Source organism: Pan troglodytes, chromosome 17 (genome assembly GCF_028858775.2).
Source record: "Pan troglodytes isolate AG18354 chromosome 17, NHGRI_mPanTro3-v2.0_pri, whole genome shotgun sequence".
Lineage (NCBI taxonomy): Eukaryota > Metazoa > Chordata > Mammalia > Primates > Hominidae > Pan > Pan troglodytes.
This window is the reverse complement of record NC_072415.2, coordinates 59,221,819-59,242,341: the sequence shown is the minus strand read 5'-3', so window position 1 is coordinate 59,242,341 and position 20,523 is coordinate 59,221,819. Positions and strand designations below refer to the sequence as shown.

At 36.6% G+C, this 20,523-nt stretch overlaps 1 protein-coding gene across 50 annotated transcripts in view; it reads left to right on the top strand.

Moving 5' to 3' along the window:
• The window catches only part of DYM (dymeclin), a 411,382-nt gene that overhangs the window by 291,189 nt on the left and 99,670 nt on the right, over nt 1–20,523 (top strand). For all 50 annotated transcript variants that reach the window (XM_001151222.8, XM_009433974.5, XM_024350839.3 and 47 more), the window contains one exon: nt 3,999–4,101. In XM_001151222.8, the coding sequence (XP_001151222.1) occupies nt 3,999–4,101 (103 nt within the window). The remainder of the gene's footprint in view (nt 1–3,998; nt 4,102–20,523) is intronic.

Sequence of the window (20,523 nt, the reverse complement as noted above, 5' to 3'; positions counted from 1 at the left end):
AGTATTCTAGCAAATAGATCCCAGCTAAGTGAATATTAAGCTAACTTAAAGATCATTTTTATTTTTAAGACTGATTTTTAAAATCAAATTTATCCATTTACATACAAACATCATATATCTTTATTCCTTATTCTGATTAGCATTAAGCTGGGGGTAAGTACGTTGAATGCAAAGCTTTAAGCTAAAGTTACTCTTTTCACTAAGCAGTTTGCAAGTCATGTCTCGTATACATTTTGCCTTAAAAATGTTAAATAAAAGTCAAAATTATAATGTTTAAATAAAACTTTGAAAGCACTTGCTATAAGATTTTAGTAAAATGCCTGTTAAATTGTATGATAGTAACAAAGTAAGTGTGAATTCTCTGTTTCTCTTTGATGGAGAGCTGAATGTGACCTCAAATGATCTATTCTTACAGAGAATTTCTTAAAGATAGCTAGAAGCAGTATCCACAGCTTCTTGGGGTATACCATTTCAACATTTATGTCCTTAGTAGTAAAATTTTCCATTATGCTCAACCAAAATATCTCATGTTTGAATTGAAGCTCACTTCCTTGTTTGGTGTCCTACTAGCAAGCAAAACAGAGTGTTCATACTCTCTTTTAAAATCAATAAACAAACAAACTAGCCTTTCTTCTCTAAAAGAAACAGTTTCAAGTGTTTTTTGCTCTGGTCCCTAGGACTGTTTAATAATTTTCTTAAATTGATAATGAGAGTTACTATAGATCACCTCTATTGTTCTCTGATAGTGCACTAATAGGGGACACAGGCACACACACACACACACACACACACACACGGAATGTGAGAATGAACATCCCAGGTTTGCTGAACTCAGGAAGCACCTCCTGAGTTCTTATTTTTTCTTCAACTAAGCAAAGTATGCTGCTGTGCTTCACTTGTTCCACTTCTTCTTCCTAACACCAAGAAGCTCACTTCTTTCAGGCATATTTATTGCTTTTCTTTTTTTGTTTGGGTAGCCAATTTATGTTTTTGAGTCTTGCCACACCTTGTGCAAGAGTTGACTACCCAAAGTTCTTTTAGTCTCAAAAAATTTCTGAAATTCCATTTATTCCAGAAAATATACTGCAACTAATTAGAAGCGTATTACTGATTTCCTTCTGTATGCATTTCTATGTAAACATGTCTTATAAACAATCCCAATTTTTTTACCTTTTTTTTTTTTGCATCTCCTGCAAAATAATTTACATACTTGAAAATATGGACCCCCTAATGCAGTTCAGTATTATGTTCAGTTACTCTTACTCAGCAGTTTTGCTTCAGGCAATTTATCCGAAAGATAGTCTCACTCAGGCATGCTAAAACTTATTTACAAGGGTGTTCATTTCAATGCTGTTTATAATATAAAAATTTGGAAACAATTGCAGTGAGTGATTAATAATGGACTAAATAAATTACGGTATATCCATATCCTTTGATATCAAGTAACAGTAAACACTCGTGTTTGTTGAATGAATGAAGGAATATATTGTTAGATAGACAAAGTGCAAGGTACAGCATAGTATATATTTCATGGAATAAAAAAGATGGATATATATGTATACAGTATGCATTTGTTTACATGCATTAATGCATATAACGTTTCTGGAATCATACACAATAAACTTAATATTAGTTATCAGTGGGTCATGAGAATAACGGTGAGTGGAAAGTATGGTGTTTACTGTTAACCTTAAAAAGGAAAGATAAAGCAAAACTAAACCTCAAATGGAGAAGACCCAGAAAAATAAAATGATTGGAAAAAAGTGTGTGTGCTCTTATGTACTGAATTCTGTTTTCTACTTCTTGTATAGTACCTCCATTCCAATTTTCTTGCTCTCTCCTACTTTTGCCTCTGTGCTTTGCCTTCTATTTGGAAGTGGCTTTTATTCTCTCTTGCACAGATAACTCTTTCTTCTTTTTCAAGACATTGTGTAGGGCCTAAGGTGACCTTCATGAAACTTCACTAGAGTATTTCATTTCAGGAGTGTTTCATTTCAAAGAAATCGTTCGTTCAGATATATCCTCAGCATGTAACCAGTATCATAAAATTTCATACTTATTCATTCAGTAATTACTTCATGTAATTATTTTTCTTCCCACTTTATTTAAGTATAAACGTAAATAATATTCATTGCCTCTGTTACGTTTGTTTTGTACAACATCTAACATTACCAATAAATGTTAAGGAATTTTTTTCCTTGATGATATGAGTTGAAACTTAACCTAGAAAGACTACTTAGTGGCCCTGTCTTCAATGGATATCCTTTTTAAACCATCTGAAATAATTACAGATTTTCCTAAATTGATATTTAAATATTTTATTTGTAAGGGGATTACTAAATACTACAGTGAAGTTTTGGCATAAAAAAATACTACGGGCCATACTTCAGATTTTTATGGGAAGTACATGGAATCAGAATTGCCTTTGTTTTTAAGCTGCCATCTATCCCAAAGAAGAATCCTTTCTTTATTTGATACAATAAATTTAATATTGGGATCATATAATTATAATACATACCTCTGAAGTTCTTTTATTAGGCACATAAGTATTTAGGATTGTTATGTTTTCATGGTAAACTGGCTTTCATCATTATAAAATCTCCCTCTTTATCTCTAGTAATAATAATATTGTTCTTAAGCCTACTTTGTCGGAAATTAACATGGCCATTCCAACTTCCTTATGATTAATGTTTTTATAGTATGTCTTTTTTGTATCCTTTTGTTAACTTGTCTGTATCTTTAAATTTACAAATGTGTCTCTTTTAAATTGCACATGGTTGGGTCTCGCTTTTTTATCCAGTCTGAAAATCTCTGACATTTAACTGGAGTGTTTAGTGCATTTATATTTAATGTAAATCAACTGTATTCTTTGAAGATTGTTTGTTTTGCTCTATTAGGGTGCCTCTTAGAATAAAGTAATTTGCACTCTAGAGTAGAATAGCCTGACTCCTAAAGCATGGCCTTTCTAAGAATTCAACTGAATGTTCATGTTCATTGATTTTTATCTTCTGGCTGGTTGGAGCTCCAATATCCCTCAGTCTGTTATGGTCCCCAAAATCTCTGTTTAATTTACAGCTCCTGGGTAGTTGTTTACTGCCACACCTTGTGGAGTCTTGCTCTGCACATTACAGCTTAACATTTATACAAACATTCAAGAAGACACTTGGATTTCTGGACCTGCTTTCTGGAAATTCTCTCCTCTCTAGTATTCCGCCTTGCAAAATGCAGTTGCCACAGCAGTATTAAATTCCTCTCTCTGCCTTAGCTCAGCACAACACTGCTGTGTACTCTTTGGGTCCCACCTTCCTGGACCATAGTCTGCAATGTTCCTCGAGACAGAAGCTCACCATTATGGGACTCATCTTCATCTCCCTTTTGTTAGGGATTATAATCCTTTACTTCACATGTTGTGTTACATCTGAAAACAGTTGTGTCATTTTTTTTTTTAGTTTTCAGTTAGTGATAGCGGGAGAGTTAGTCCAGTATCAGTTAATCTGTCATGGCCAGAAGCAGAAATCTTATAAAACATTTTGAATCATTATTTTTGAGAAATAAAGCTATAATACAGAACCATAGACTCTGTATGACAGTAGAGAAATAATCTTGTCCAACACACTTTTTCAGAAGATGAGAAAATACACAAGCTCAAGTGACTTGTAGTAGATTGCACTATGAGTTAGTCATAGTCTACATCTCAGGTTTTCTCCACTATTCTTTTCCCTATAGTAATCTTATGAAAAATGCTCCTGTGTTTGAAACATAATTTTAAACTGTCATTAAAAAAATTTTTAGAACTCTTATGATTTAAACATCCTCCCCACTCCTTTTTTCTTACATAAATAATATTGTTAATCTTGCTGTTAACACAGGCATGAAGAAAGAATCATTTACAAGTATATTTTAGAATAATTGACATGCTGTGGAACTATATATTTCCACAGAAGACAGAAAAGAAAACAGTTCCTTTAATATAATTGGTTTTTTGTTTGTTTTTCCAGTTTATTTTCTTTGCTGTCTAAAAAACACAACAAAGTTCTGGAACAAGCCACACAGTCCTTGAGAGGTTCGCTGAGTTCTAATGATGTTCCTCTACCAGATTATGTAAGTAGTTACCTTATTCATCAATAAAATTTTCCTTTCAGCCGGGCACAGTAACTCACGCCTGTAATCCCAGCACTTTGGGAGGCCGAGGCAGATGGATCACTTGGTCGGGAGTTCAAGACCAGCCTGGCCAACATGGTGAAACCCCATCTCTACTAAAAATGCAAAAATTAGCCGGGTGTGGTGGTGCACACCTGTAGTCCCAGCTATTTGGGAGGCCGAGGCAGGAGAATCACTTGAATCCGGGAGGCAGAGGTTGCAGTGAGCTGAGATCATGCCCCTGCACTGTAGCCTGGGTGACACAGTAAGACTCTGCATCTCAAAAAAATAATAAATAAATAAATTATTTCATTGTAAAATTTATAATAGCATTACCCCTCTCTTCTCAAGATCTTACTGTGCTGAAAATCTTTGCTGCCCAAGAAACCTCTAATATGCAAATAGAAGAGTGGTGTCTCAAATCAAGGGAACAAGTTGTAAATGATTGTTAACAAGTGGTTGAAGAAAATCAACCTTAAACCAATAATTTGTACATAATTAAGAATCTTTATATCTGAGTTGAGAAACCCACTCAAGCTAATAACACAAAAACAAAAGCAGGGATGATTTTGTAGGAAGTATGCAAAGATTCCTTATTGAACTTAAGGGGAGCAAGTACACCTGGATTTCCCAGAGATCTGGAACCTAAAATTGAAAAGCCATTGGGTCCTATTTTGGGGGTCATTTCGTTTCTGGTCTCTGCTTCCTTTTGCTTCTGCTTTATTCTGCTGCTGCTTTCTACCATCCAGGTTTATCTGTTTGCTTACTTGGACCTAAAATAGCAACCCCAGCCCTTCCTCTTCTTCCCTCCAACCTTGTGAGTGCAGTGCCTTTAGCTGTCTTAAAGTCTTAAAGTCCTCATTCTCAATTCCTGAGAAAGAGAATCTAATTGGCTCTGCTCTCATCAGGGTGTGACTCCAGTCTTACCAGACATGGTCAGAAGAGAGCAGCAGTAACATGTGGCCTTTGTTCCATCCACCTTAATGACGAAGAGCTTATTACCAACTGCTACGGTTGAATGTGCCATCCAAAACTCATGTTGAAACTTAATCGCCAGTGTGGCAGTATTGAAAAGTGGGACCTTGAATAGGTGATTGGATCCCTTATAAATGGATTAATGAATTCATGGATCAATAGATTAGTGAGTTAATGGATTAATAGGTTAGCATAGGAGGGGAACTAGTAGCTTTATAAGAAGAGGAAGAGAGACTTGAGCTAGCATGTTAGCATGCACTGTGTGATACCCTGCATCATCTTGGGATGCCACAGAGAGTCACCACTAGCAAGAAGGTTCTCACCAGCTGCATCTCCTTGACCATGGCCTTCCCAGCCTCCATAACTGTATAAATTCCTTTTTCTTTATAAATTACCTAGTTTCAGGTATTCTGTTCTAACCGACAGAAAATGCACTAAGACATCACCTGACCTTAGAGGATGCTGATGGAATAGAATAGAAACAGCACAGGGGTGAGCATAATATAATAATAGGAAAGAGAATGTGTTATAAATTTTCTTAAAGTAGTGTGACTACCTGTGACATTTCTTATATTTTGGAATATGGCTTTGATGAAGATGCTAAAAATTATCTTGCCATTAACCACAGGAGAAGTTCATCAAGTTCTAATAAGGACAGCTCTAAATCTCCGGACAACAACATAGTGGATTGGTATTTAGAAACTTTATTAGAGAACTCTTTAGTTCTGAGTTTGCAGTGATGATGCATACCAGACAGCTGTAGAGTTGCCTTGCTTCTTTCCTGTGGTTTGTTTCATTTCTAAATGGTTGTCCTGATATGAGACTGTGGGAACAGTACCCAGTCCAGATATCAGTCAATGATAAACAAAGATAGCTGTGTGCAGCCACAGCCTGACTGGTGTTAGTTTTTTTCTCATGTGTGTGTGGGTATGTGATGTCACAATCTGTCATCCCCTTAAGGTATTAAGTTTATAATTCCAAAATGTATCTTTTAAGATTTTCCTGTTAAGTTGAATGTTCTAATTTTTTAATTAGCATAACAGCTCGCTTAATTCTACACTTGCCATACCTGTGATAAGAAAAATATATCTAGTAACTGTTTAGAAACCCTATCGGGGCCAGGGTGGCAATGAGGAGTTGTGTTTACCAAAAACTTGAATTTGGGTCATCTGCAAATGTTTTGTTATTTATAAGCAATTATTATTTGATTTATGTAGTATTCCTGTGCCATTTACTCCACAAAAATGTGTTGAATATGTATAGTTCTGAAGTTCTGATGTTGCCTTAGTAGCATTCTTCTTTAATCAGAGATCTATAAAATTAATATTTGAGGAAATAGGTCATATTTACTGGTATTTGCCAATCATGGAGGTAATTATGCCATGATGGGACAATTTGAATTTGTAACAGTCCTGTGAATTCTGCTACTGAAGTTTACAGATTTTAGAGTCACTGATTGAATATTTTCTTCTTGTATAAAATTTTCACCAAGTAAAAATGAATTTCTTAAAGCATCTGCTTCCGAGAAATAGTGGGAAAATTCCATTTGGAATCTGTCATTGACAATCCTTTTTTTTTTTTTTTCTTAACATTTATGTGTATGAGACTTTGTAAATCATAACATTTTTCAAATGGGTTTATGAACTTGAATTTTGCTGCCTTTTCTCAGATTTAATTGAAGAGAATGGTTAGCACTGATTCAGTAGGAGAGATGACTGTGAATCACTCCTGATAGAGACCTGAAAGGTGATTAAACAAACAGCAGTAACCTTAAAAATAAGCACCGTTGTATGTTCTTTCATGATACTTCAATGTTTTGTTGGTCATTCCCATTGCTCAAAATACTGTTGTATAAGTGATTTACACATTTGAAACCATTTTCTCTTTTACATTAGTCATTAACTGGGAAAATGAACATGTTCCTTCCTTTTCTTTCGCAGAAGTTTTACTTAAGTACCTTTGCCAGTAACCACATAAAATTCTGTGTCCTGGACTAATGCTTTAAACCACTTGTTGGTAAAAGATGAAAAAGGAAAATGAGAAGGTCTTAATGCAGCAGTGGATTCCTAGATGTGTACTATTTTTTTTTTTTTTTGAGACAGAGTCTCACGACGTGTAGTTTCTACACCAAGACTGAATGTACTGTATTAGCAGAGTTTGAATAAGTACTTAAAAATAAGGACATGTTTTTCTTCTCACTGTAGTACATAGAGTACTTTCAGTCTACCTAGAGATTTCTAAGTTTATTAAGAAAATGTTTATCCTCATTATACTGTATAATTCACAAATCAGTTGAGTAACAACATAGAAAGCAAATCGCAAGTTCCAAAAACATTAGTATTAGTACTTTAGTGCAACTATGTTGGTCTGAACATCTCTAGGGAAACCTGAAACCTTCAACGGAGTTCCAGATAATGAGGAAACTGCCCTGGCTGTTTAAGGGGAAATAAAACAAAAATTGTACTCAAGCCTGTGGGGGGAGAGAATGCCACTACAGGGGCAGTAAGGGAGTTTAAGAAAGCAAATAAAGTTCCATTGACTTGGCTTTGCTTTGGTGTTTGTATGATCAGGATTACATACAATTTAATTCAGTGACTAACAGGGACAGGAGAGAATTGTTAAAGGAGAATCTTTCAACAGATTTTTTTTTAATAAAAATGAACTGAACTTTCAGAGAAGTTTGGTCATATATAACCAAATATGGAACCTGAATATAGAAAATGAAACAAAGATAATAAATGAGTTATGAATGCTTTTTAAACTATAACCATATGAATATTTATAACCAATGAGGAATATTGTTACTGTACCATATAAGCTTTGTTTCCCTAGTTCCTAACAATTTAACTTTTATTCTAGTTGCAACCATAAGGAACCAAATTATATTGCCCTGTGGTCATCAAATAACTTTGAATCTTTCTGTAGGACTGACTCTACCACCTAACTCCAAAATGTAGAGATTGGGTCTCACTATATTGCCCAGGCTGGTCTTGAACTCCTGGCCTCAAGTGATTGTCCTGCCTTGTCTTCCCAAGGTGCTAGGATTACAGGCATGAGCCACTGTGCCCTACAGATAGCTTGCTTCTAAACTGTAACTTTCTGAAGAGTAAAAGCCATCCATATGAAATTTATTTTCATCAAGTCATGTTCACTTATTATTATCATTCTATATGGAATTCTAAGATACTGTTAACTCTGGACTATATCACTGGCTGACCTTTTGACTTCATAGCTTTTATTAATAATCTTTTAGACCTTGTTTACAAACTTTTAAATCTGCTTTCAGACATTTAGTTTCTTCAGAAATGTATTATAGGATATTCTGATCTGATTTTCATGTGACAAAATTTAAATTCAGAGATGTTTCTATTTTCCACCCCATCCTTTTTAGGTTGTTCTATTATTAAGATTCTGTGTGGTGTTTACTCTTTAACTTAGATCTCAAATTCATTTGACTCAATAGTTGATGGATAAATAATATTGAAAACTATCTTCAGTCAATTGTTTTGTACAATGTTTGTGCCTTTACTGAGCTAGTGTTAAAATGCCCCTTTGTACACACACGTACATAAATAATACAAAGATATACATACATATTGTTTGTATATAATGGTATTAGAGTATTCTTTTTTAAATTTGTATGGGTAGATAGTAGATGTATATATTTATAGGGTACATGAGATATTTTAATACCCACGTACAATGAGTAATATCAGGATGAATGGGGTAACCATTTATCCTTTCTTTGTGTTACAAACAATCCAATTATGCTCTTTTAGTTATTTCAAAATGTACAATAAATTATTGTTAGCTGTAATCACCCTGTTGTGCTATTATCAAATACTAGATCTTCTTGATTCTATCCAACCATATTTTTTTACTCCTTAATCATCCCCTCCCTGCCCCAACTACCCTTCGCAGCCTCTGGTAACCATCCTTCTTGTTAGGTGAAACAAGCCAGGCACAAACAAACAAACATCACACGTTCTTACTTATTTATGGGAGCTAAAAATTAATACAACTGAACTCATGAAGACAGAGAGTAGAATAATGGTATTAGTTCTTGATGGAAATGTCCCTTAAAGATTTTTCTGGAAGATTTAAAGGCTGGGGTAGGTAATTTAACACTTACATAACATGGGAACAGTTATCTTAGTAGGTTTGCTGTCATATCCAAGAAGTTTGAAAAGCTGAAATTTGTTACTCTTAAAACAGCTCCTTTCACATGTTGTCACTTTTGACAATTGCTTTTGGGGGTCAACTTTTCATGCATTTATTCTAGTGATGATAACAGCAATCAGAATATTATTAAAACTTTTGTTTTACATTACTTTACCATGGTATAAGAGGTAAAAATGAAGAAGGCATAGTACCTACTTACAGGATAGTTAAAACAGATACACAACTAAAATACAATTCAACATATAACCAATTTTATAAAAGCTACAGAACCAAACTTGTGGGTTGTCAGAAGAGAAAGTGAGAGAGAAAAACTTTTAGGAAGAAGGGGAGGTACTGTGGCAGTCTTCATTGAAAGGAGTTGAAATTTGAGCTGGGTAATATTTTTCAAAGGAGAGATTCAGGCAGGAAAACATTCCAGGTGTTATGCTTCTTCAAAGAGGGCATGAAAGTGAAAAATGGTCATGTGTCATTGTCACTGAGTTGTTTGTATCCAGCACAGTGTCTGGTGTATAATAGGTGTTCAATAATTATTTGTCACCCCTGACTCATTCTATACACAAGAATTAACTCAAAATGGACCATAGACCTAAATGTCAGAGCTAACATTATACAACTTTTAGAATAAAATATGATTAAACCTTCATGACTTTGGGTTAGGCAAAGACTTCTTAGGTGATGCCAAAAACTCAAGTGACAAAAGAAAAATAGATAAATTAGACTTCATCAAAATTTAAAACTTCGTGTTTCAAAGGATGCAATTAAGAAAGCAAAAAGACAATCTACAGAATGGGAGAGGATATTTGCAAATAATCCACCTGATAAGGGACTAGTATCTATAATATGTGAAGAGATCAATAATAAAAAGATAACGGAATTTTAAAATGGGCAAATATTATATTTTGTGAACTGGTTCTGTGGCTTGTGACCTTTGTGGCCTTAAGTATGTCATTTTGCCTCACTGGGCCTCAATTACCTTTTCTGTACTATGATGGCCAGAACCAAAAAGACAAATAATAATGAGAATTGGACACCTGGGGTTCTTTTGAGGATTAAATGAATGAGGTAGGATCCTTGGCATGAAGCAAGTGCTTGATAAGGTTAGCTATTACAGTTATGCCATGCTGCCCATGTGTGGGAGAGACAGTCTGGGACCACAGGTGTTAGTTCAGAAGATGGAACTGTCTCTGAGCTCTTTAGTGCAGAAAGAGCTTCTGCAGGAGGAGGAGTGGTGTGATATTAGATGGAGAGGTAGGGATCACAACAGCCAGCAGTCACTAACTACAGGTGAGCAGCAACATCTGGAGGATTTTCTAATCTGTCTGGGAACATCTGGGTAGTTACTTGACATCACAGCGTGTACCTGAACCCCAAAGATGGACTCCCTCTTCCCAGGGTGCTTCCTGACCTTGGAATTCCCAAGGTCAGGCATGTCCAGGAGCCCCAGAAATAAGCCAAACCAGAGTGACCACCAAGAACAAAGAAATGGGGGTCATGTTGGCAGGCTTCCTGTCAACCAGCTGCTTTTCCTGAATGCCAGGCATGTGCCAGGCACCCCACTTTAGGTGAGGCAAAGACTTTAGGTGAGGCAGAGACTGGCCAGATGCTCCACAAAACCCATTTCCTCTCCCTGATTACACAGCAAAGCAACATTTTCCAGCTCCCTTGCATCTAGGAGGGGGGCATATGACTAGCTCTAAGTCAGTGGAATGTAGGTAGAAATGCTGTCTTCCACACTTTTTTTTTTTTTTTTTTTTTTTTGAGACAGCGTTTTCACTCTGTCGCCCAGGCTGGAGCACAGTGGCATGATCTCAGCTCACTGCAGCCTCTGCCTCCTGGGTTCAAGCAATTCTCCTGCCTCAGCCTCCCAAGTAGCTGGGACTATAGGCATGCACCACCACGCCCTACTCATATTTGTATTTTTAGTAGAGACAGGGTCTCATCATGTTGGCCAGGCTGGTCTCGAACTCCTGACCTCAGGTGATCCACCCACCTCAAACCCCTGAAGTGCTGGGATTACAGGCGTGAGCCACCACGCCTGGCCATTTTTTTTTGTTGTTGTTTTTGAGGGGGGGCGCGGTTTGTGTGTGTCTTCCACACTTCTCTTTTCTCATCATTTGCTGGCTGGTTGCAGGAGACCCAGTGGGAGATTCCAAGTTCCCACAGGATAACATTTTCTGGATCCCTGGATCCTCTCACGGAAGGCCAACTGAGCATCTTGTTGGACTGTGATGCAAGTTAGCAATAAAATTTTTACTGCATTTTTTAAATGGGAAAAGTCTTAATAGACATTTTTCCAAAGAAGATATAAAAAGTGGCCAATTAGCACATCAAAAGATACTCAACATCATTGGCTATTAAGGAAATGCAGATCAAAACCATGAGATACCACTTCACACATCTATTTTGATGGCCAGAATAAAAAGGCAGATAATAACAAGTGTTGGTGAAGATGTGGAGAAATTAGAATCCTCATGTACTGCTCATGGGAATGTTAAATGGTGCAGCCATTTTAGTTCATCAGTAATTAAACACAGAGTTATCATATGACAGAGAAATTTCATTTCTGGGTTTACATACAAATGAATTGAAAACATATGTCTACCTGAAAATGTGCATGTTCATAGAACCATTATTTGCAATAGCCAAAAATGGAAACAACTGAAGTGTCCATCAGAAGACAAATGGATAAATAAAATGTGGTGTATCCATACCATGTGAGATACCATGTGAGATACTACTAGCCCTTCTCAGTGCATCATACAATAAAAAGGAATTAAATGCTGATACATTCTTAATCATGGATGAACCTTGAAAACATTATGCTAAGTGAAAGGAGCCAGTAACAAGGCCACTTATTGTTTGATCTCATGTATATGGAATGTCCAGAATAGGCAAATCTTATAGAGGTAGATAGTAGATGCCTTAGGGCTGGAGTGTGAAGCAGAATGAGGTGTGACTACTAATGGGCACAGAGTTTATTTTGGGAGGTGATGAAATGTTTCAAAATTAGGCTGTGGTGATATTTGCACAACTTTGTGAATATACCAAAAACCATTCAATCATACTTTAGATTGGTGAAGTATATCGTATATGAATTGTATCTTGATGAAGCCATTGAAAAAAAAGTAGTGCTTTGAGCACGGGGGGAAAAAGAGAGCTATTTGTTGGGTGTGTGTACTAGTAGATAAAGATCAGCATGGCTAGCATTATGGCACAAAGGTGAATGTAGGAAAATAAATCTTGTACTTTGAAATAATTAATATTTTAAGGAGGCAAAATATGTTTGAGTGATTTGACTTTAGAAACTGCGAAAGTCAGCTAGATATGCAGTTCCACAAAGGTGTGTATATTCTTCAACCTTGCTTAAGAACAAAAAATAGAAATAAGCAAAATATCCCTCAATAAGGGACTTATTAAATAAAGTATAAATTCATCCAATGCAGTATTCTACAGCTATTTTTTAAATGAATTCAATCTACATGGGTTTATATGAAAAGATACCCATGATATATAAACCAGTAAGAAAAATACTTTATAGCATGTAGTTTATATGTACATGTATGCTTGAAAATATGCATTAAATTTTTCAATAATGCACAACTATTAAATAATGGTTACTTCTGGGGAGTCAGACTGAAAGATCTCAAAGAAAAAAGAATAACATACTTTTTACTTTATATTCTTCTTTGTAGGTGTAGATCTTGAATTTCTGTCAAGTATACATGCAACTTGCTTTCCCTCCATTCCTCCATTAAGATAATTTTAGACTTATAGAGATGTTTTAAAGAATTTCCAGCTGGGTGCATTGGCTCACACCTGTAATCCCAGCATTTTGGGAGGCCGAGGCAGGTGGATCACCTGAAGTCAGGAGTTGGACATCAGCCTGAACAACGTGGTGAAACCCTGTCTCTACTAAAAATACAAAAATTAGCTGAGCATGGTGGCTCACGACTGTAATCCCAGATACTCGGGAGACTGAGGCCGGAGAACTGCTTGAACCCAGGAGGCGGAGGTTGCAGTGAGCTGAGATTGTGCCATTGCACTCCAATCTGGGCGACAAAAGTGAAACTCTGTCTCAAAAAAAACAAAAATGAATTTTCATATATACTTCACCCAATTCTCCCTTTTGCTAATATCTTACATGATCATGTAACATTTATCAAAATAAAGGAATTAATACTGGTACATTACTGTTAACTTTAATAACAATCTCATTCAGATTTTACAATTTTAACATTAATGCCTATTCTTTTCTGGGACCCAACCCAGGATCCCATATTAAATTTCCTTGTCATGTCTCCTAAGTCTTTCTTGTCTTTCATGACCTCAACACTTCTAAAGACTACTAGTCAGTTATTTTGTGGAATATCCCCCAATTTGGATTTGGCTGGTGTTTTCTCATGATTAGATTGAGGTCATGCATTATTGACAAGGATTGGGAAGAGGTGAGCCCTTCTCAGTGCATCATACTGGGAAATACATGATATTGATACATATTACTGGTGAGGTTTACCTTGACCATTTTGCTAAGGTGAGGTATGCCAGGGTTTTTTACTGTAAATTTGTTATTTTTCTCTTTGTAATGACTATATATTTTGGGGAGATACTTTAAGACTATGCCAATATCCTGTTTCTGCTTACAAATTTTCCCACAAATTTTGAAATCCACTGATGGATCTTGCCTGCAGCATATATCACTGATTTACTAGTGATTTTCTTTTTTTCTCATTCCTTCTGCCATTATTAATAGAATTCTATAAGGAAGAGTTGTCACTTCTCCCTCGTGTATTTACTTATTCAATTATTTATTTCTATCAGTTTGGACACATGGATCCTTGTTTTATTCTGTGTGTTATAACCAATACTGTTATTATTCTGTTGCTCACATTGTTCCAGCTTTGGCCATTGGGAGCTCATGTTGTGTCCTCTGCCCTCTCAGTTTACTCTTATCTTTTTTTGAGACCATCAAGATGCTCCAGTTCATCGTGTATTTTCTCTGCCCCAGCCCTGGAATCAACCATTTCTCCAGGAGGATCATGAAATTTGGATCAAGATCTTTATATTTACTTTCATATTGAAGAAACTGTGTAAAACAGTTAGAGCCAAACCCTGTGAATAAAATTGGTGAACATCCCTAGCACAACTGCTTTGAACTTAAATAGATTCCAAGCCCCACATTGATTAGGTCCCAGTGAGTTTCTTCTTTAGTGCAATCGATTTTTTTCCCAGGTTTATGAGTCATAATAAATAAAAAATTGTATATTTTGGAGTATATGACATGATTTGCTATATGTATTCATTCTGAAACAATTACCACAATTAAGTCAATTAACACATCCATTACCTCACATAGTTACCATTTTGTGTGATGAGAACACTTATGATCTACTCTCTTAGCAAATATCACGTGTACAATACAGTATTATTAACTATAGTCACCATGCTATACACTGGGTCCACAGAACTTACTCATCTTACATAACTGAAAGTTTGTTCCCTGTGACCAACATCTCCTTTCCCCCACCCCCTGGCAACCACTGTACGGCTCTGATTCTATGATTTTGACTTTTTTGGATTTCACATCTAAGTGAGATCGTGCAGTATTTCCCTTTTTGTCTCTGTCTCATTTACTTAGCATAATGTTCTCCAGGTTTATCCATGTTGTCGCAAATGATAGGATCTCCTTATTTATGGCTAAATGATATTCCATTGTGGATATGCACCACGTTTTCTTTCTCCATGTATCTGTCAGCGAGCACTTAGGTTGTCTTCATATCTTAGCGGTAGTTAATAATGCTGAAATGAATATGCAAGTGCAAATAGAGATACCTCATTTCCTTTGGGTATATACCCAGAAGTGGAATGGTTGGATCATATGGTCATTCTATTTTTAATTATTTGAGGAACCTCCTGCTGCTTTTCATAATGGTTGTACCAATACAATTGATTTTAAAATTCAAGCAAAGTCTGTAGCGAGTAAGCAAACTCCTCATCCCCCCTGACCCTACCACTTTTTTCCTCATGAAAAGCCAGGCCTGACTTTGACATAAGACGACCAATTTTCGTGCTTGTGTTCTAACTTGGCTAGGACCTGAGAGTTCCAAAAATGTTCTGAGAGTGATTCTAAGGACAATATTGAGTTGGAGGGCTCCCCTCTTTTTTAAAACAAAAACAAAACATTCCTTCATTTTTAAACTGAAGGATCGAATGAAACACTATTGCCTTTTCTTACTCCTGAAGAGGAAGATCGTTCTGTCCCTTCTTATGGAATATGGTAGAATATTATTTTTAAGGACTTTTAAAAAAATTATTAAAAAACTTTTATGTTCCTTCGTCTCTCTGGCTTATAAAAAGAAATAGGATGTGTTTGCATTGAAATCTGGCAATGATTAATTAACTTTCTAAGTGAAGTTTAAAGAATACAGAAAAAATAACCCATGCATATTCAGTAGTAACGTGTGATAGATTTCTAAAAACCAGTGATCACAGTTTCTTTCCCCCTCTTTCCATTCTAGTGAAAAAGTTTTTACTTCCTGCTGCATAGAGCTAATATAAAAACACCTTTTCCTGAAATATTTTTAAATTTCCTTTTACTTATTTGAGAAATCTTTAATTTTCTGTTTGCTCAGATCTTGATTGTTTTTCATTCTGTTTCTCCCCTTCTGCCTGTTCATAGTTCCTAATAGGAAGAAAAGAAGTCTCCTATTTGGAATTTTCTTTGATTTATCCTTGATTTACATGGCAAATAGAAAGCAGCTGTCTATTTAAGCATCTAATTCTTGAAACCATAGTCCCCTCAAGCGTCATCTGGAAATAATGTAGCTTGTAAAACAAAGCTAAGAAGAAAAGGCAATGTTTGTTTTATGTGGGATGAATGATTTCTGTTGGGGTCCTTTAATTCGGCTATTATGAGGGTTATTAAAAAGCAGTATTACAAAAGAGGCTTAAATGAAAAGAATTTTTTAAGCTGGTATCTTATTATTACAGTTGATTATAGTCAAAGCTACAAATGTTTTATAAATGCCACTTTATTTGAGTTTCTCTAAATAAGACCCCCAAAACCAGTAATTTTATTCATTGTATGAGTGGAAATTCAACCCTTTCCTTGGTTGATTTAATTTCTGAAAACAAATTGTATTCGAGAATTCAGCTCTGCTTGTTTTTCTGGAAATTTCATGGATTTCTGACAAATTCATGAGAAGAATCCTTAACAGGAGTATTTGAGAATTACCTTATAAATGCAGAGAATGAACATGAAAAGCATCAGACTTTATCTAGACTTAAGGTATTATTAGAAAATTCACTGAACACTAGATAAAGTTAAGTCCTAAATTGTTTCCTAATTTATTCATGAATTCTTTGAGTTTCTGAGATAGAAATTTGGAGATCTTGGTAATGGGCAGTGGTATACTTTGGGAAGTAGGAAGGCCAGTTGATTTGTGCTTTGATGGTTGTTGGAGGTCATTCCATGATTGGAATGTGTTGATTTTCTTGATTTATTTGTTATTACAACAAAGCAGTTATTCTTGGACAGTTGACATTTCAGAACTAAACAATCCTTAAATATACTTGGAATTACAGAAATGGAATTACTTGGCATGTTTGTTTAATAATCAACAGGGCAGTCCTGTTTAATTATTTTCACACATTTGAGTCACCTGTAATCTCTCCCCTAATCTCTTCTATGATCTTAAATTTGCATCATGCTTGACATCATGAGGAACATTGTTGCTCAGAAACATATCCTTTGTCCTTTAATAGGCAGTGCTAGCTAATCAGTCTGGTTGCTGAATGAATGATCCATCCTCTGTAGGGCCATGTTTTAAGCCTGTGTTAGTCAGCTCAAGATGCCGTAACAAAATATAGACTGGGTGGTTTGAACAACAGAAATCTATTTCCTCACAGTCCTTGAGGCAGAAAGCCCAAGATGGAGTGTCAGCACAGTTGGGTTCTGGTGAGGCCCCTCTTCTTGGCTTCCAGACAGCCACCTTCTCAATGTGTGCTCACATGGCCTTTTGTTAGCATCTATGTTAGCAGAGAGACCAAGAGCAAGCTCTCTGGTGTCTTTTACTATAAGGGTACTAATGTCATCAGACTAAGCTCTGCCCTTATCACCTAATCTCCTCCCAAACACCCCCTCTCCAAATATCATTACACTGGGGGGTTAGGCCTTCAGCATATGAATTTGAGTGGGAACACATTCAGTCCATAACAAAGCCTAAACAGTACTGAGCCTTTAATAATCAGATATGATCTCTCTTAAGTTTCATACTAGTTAATGAATTCCAGTTAGACTAACTTTTGTTCCATTAGTAGTAGTGCTTTAAACCTCTATGTGAAGTAACTCATTAACCAATTCCAAGTCCTAAATTTCCCATACCCATTATGAATGCGCTATAAGTTATAAACATTCTCCACGTTACCAGTTTTAAATAGCAATTGTGAAAGACTAATGCAAGTATAAAAACACTTTGTGAGGCTGGGTGTGGTGGCTCATGCCTGTAATCCCAGCACTTTGGGAGACCAAGGCAGGCAGATCACGAAGTCAAGAGATCGAGACCATCCTGGCCAACACGGTGAAACCCCGTCTCTACTAAAAAAATACAAAAATTAGCTAGGCATGGTGGTGCGTGCCTGTAGTCCCAGCTACTCGGGAGGCTGAGGCAGGAGAATCGCTTGAACCCAGGAGGTGGAGGTTGCAGTGAGCCGAGATTGTGCCACTGGACTCTAGCCTGGTGACAGAGCGAGACTCCATCTCAAAAAAAAAAAAATACACTTTGTAATGGTGCTTGAAATTTCTTACTCTTTCATCCAACAGATATTTAGTGAGCAGCTTCTATGTTCTGGGCACTGTCCTCTGCCCAGTGACAATAAAAAATCTCTGCTCTCATGAAGCCTCCGTTCTAATGTAAGGAGGGATATATAATAATTTCATACATAGGTGAATGAATGAAAAAATTAATAAAATGTTAGAAGATAACAAGTTCCATGGGAAAATAAAGCAGGATGAAGAGATTGGGAGTGTTGGGAATGGGAAGGTAGCAGTGCATATGGGTGATCAGTGGAGCATATATCTCATTTAGAAGGTGATAGTTGAGCAAAGACCTAAAGCAGGAGAGGGAATGAGCTTTGTAGATATCTAAGGGAAGTGTGTTCTCATGGACCAGTATGGTCCATGGGCTGTTGGAACTGAGCCACACAGCAGGAGGTGAGCGGCGGGCAAGTGAGCAAAGCTTCATCTGTGTTGGCAGCTTCTCCCCGTCACTCCATTACCTCCTGAGCTCCACCACCTGCCAGATCAGCAGCAGCATTAGATTCTCATAGGAGCGCCAACCCTATTGTGAACTGTACACGCAAAGGATCTAGGTTACACATGCCTTATGAGAATCTAATACCTGATGATCTGTCACAGTCTCCCATCACCCGCAGATAGGACTGTCTAGTTGCAGAATAACAAGCTCAGGGCTCCCACTGATTCTACATCATGGTAAGTTGTATAATTATTTCATTAAATATTACAATGTAATAATAATAGAAATAAAGTGCACAATAAATATAATGTGCTTGAATCATCCCAAAAGCACCACCCCGCATCCGTAGAAAAATCGTCTTCCATGAAACGGTCCCTGGTGCTACTCTAATAAAATAGAGCAGGGAGTGCAAAGGCTTTGAGGCAGGAGCCTCAGAGACCCCTAACAAGGTAATGGGGCTGGAAAGGAGTTTATCTGAATCTTGTTTATAATCATCTTAAACAAATGCTAATTGAGGAATGATCCAGAAAAGTTTTGGATAGAGTGACAGACTGAGAATTAGAAGACCTGAGTTCTGTTTTTAAGCTAACTTTAATTTACTATGAGCTTGGGCAACTTATTTTGCCATTTTGACCCTTGATTTTCTTGTATTTAACATGTATCTTAAAGGCTTGGTGCCGGGGCTCGCACCTGTAATCTAGCAATTTGGGAGGCGGAGGCAGGAGAATATCTTGAGCCTGGGAGTTCGAGACCAGCCTGAGCAATATAGGGAGACCCTGTGTCTAAAAAAATTAATTAATTTAAAAAACGTTAAATATATTTTTAAAATGTATCTTAAAGTACATTTTCTATTTTCTTTTTTTTTGTTCTTTTTTTAAAATTATACCTTAAGTTTTAGGCTACATGTGCACAACATGCAGGTTTGTTACATATGTATACATGTGCCATGTTGGTGTGCTGCACCCATTAACTCTTCATTTAACATTAGGTATATCCCTAATGCTGTCCCTCCCCTCTCCCCCCACCCCACAACAGGCCCCGGTGTGTGATGTTCCTCTTCCTGTGTCCATGTGTTCTCATTGTTCAATTCCCACCTGTGAGTGAGAACATGCGGTGTTTGGTTTTTTGTCCTTGCAATAGTTTGCTGAGAATGATGGTTTCCAGCTTCATCCATGTCCCTACAAAAGACATGAACTCATCCTTTTTTATGGCTGCAGAGTATTCCATGGTGTATATGTGCCACATTTTCTTAATCCAGTCTATCATTGTTGGACATTTGGCTTGGTTCCAAGTCTTTGCTATCGTGAATAGTGCCGCAGTAAACATACACGTGCATGTGTCTTTATAGCAGCATGTTTTATACTCCTTTGGGTATATACCCAGTAATGGGATGGCCGGGTCAAATGGTATTTGTAGTTCTAGATCCCTGAGGAATCGCCACACTGACTTCCACAATGGTTGAACTAGTTTACAGTCCCACCAACAGTGTAAAAGTGTTCCTATTTCTCCACATCCTCTCCAGCACCTGTTGTTTCCTGACTTTTTAATGATCGCCATTCTAACTGGTGTGAGATGGTATCTCATTGTGGTTTTGATTTGCATTTCTCTGATGGCCAGTGATGATGAGCATTTTTTCTTGTGTCTTTTGGCTGCATAAATGTCTTCTTTTGAGAAGTGTCTGTTCATATCCTTCACCCACTTTTTCATGGGGATGTTTTTTTCTTGTAAATTTGTTTGAGTTCTTTGTAGATTCTGTATATTAGCCCTTTGTCAGATGAGTAGACTGCAAAAATTTTCTCCCATTCTGTAGGTTGCCTGTTCACTCTGATGGTAGATTCTTTTGCTGTGCAGAAGCTCTTTAGTTTAATTAGATCCCATTTGTCAATTTTGGCTTTTGTTGCCATTGCTTTTGGTGTTTTAGACATGAAGTCCTTGCCCATGCCTATGTCCTGAATGGTAATGCCTAGGTTTTCTT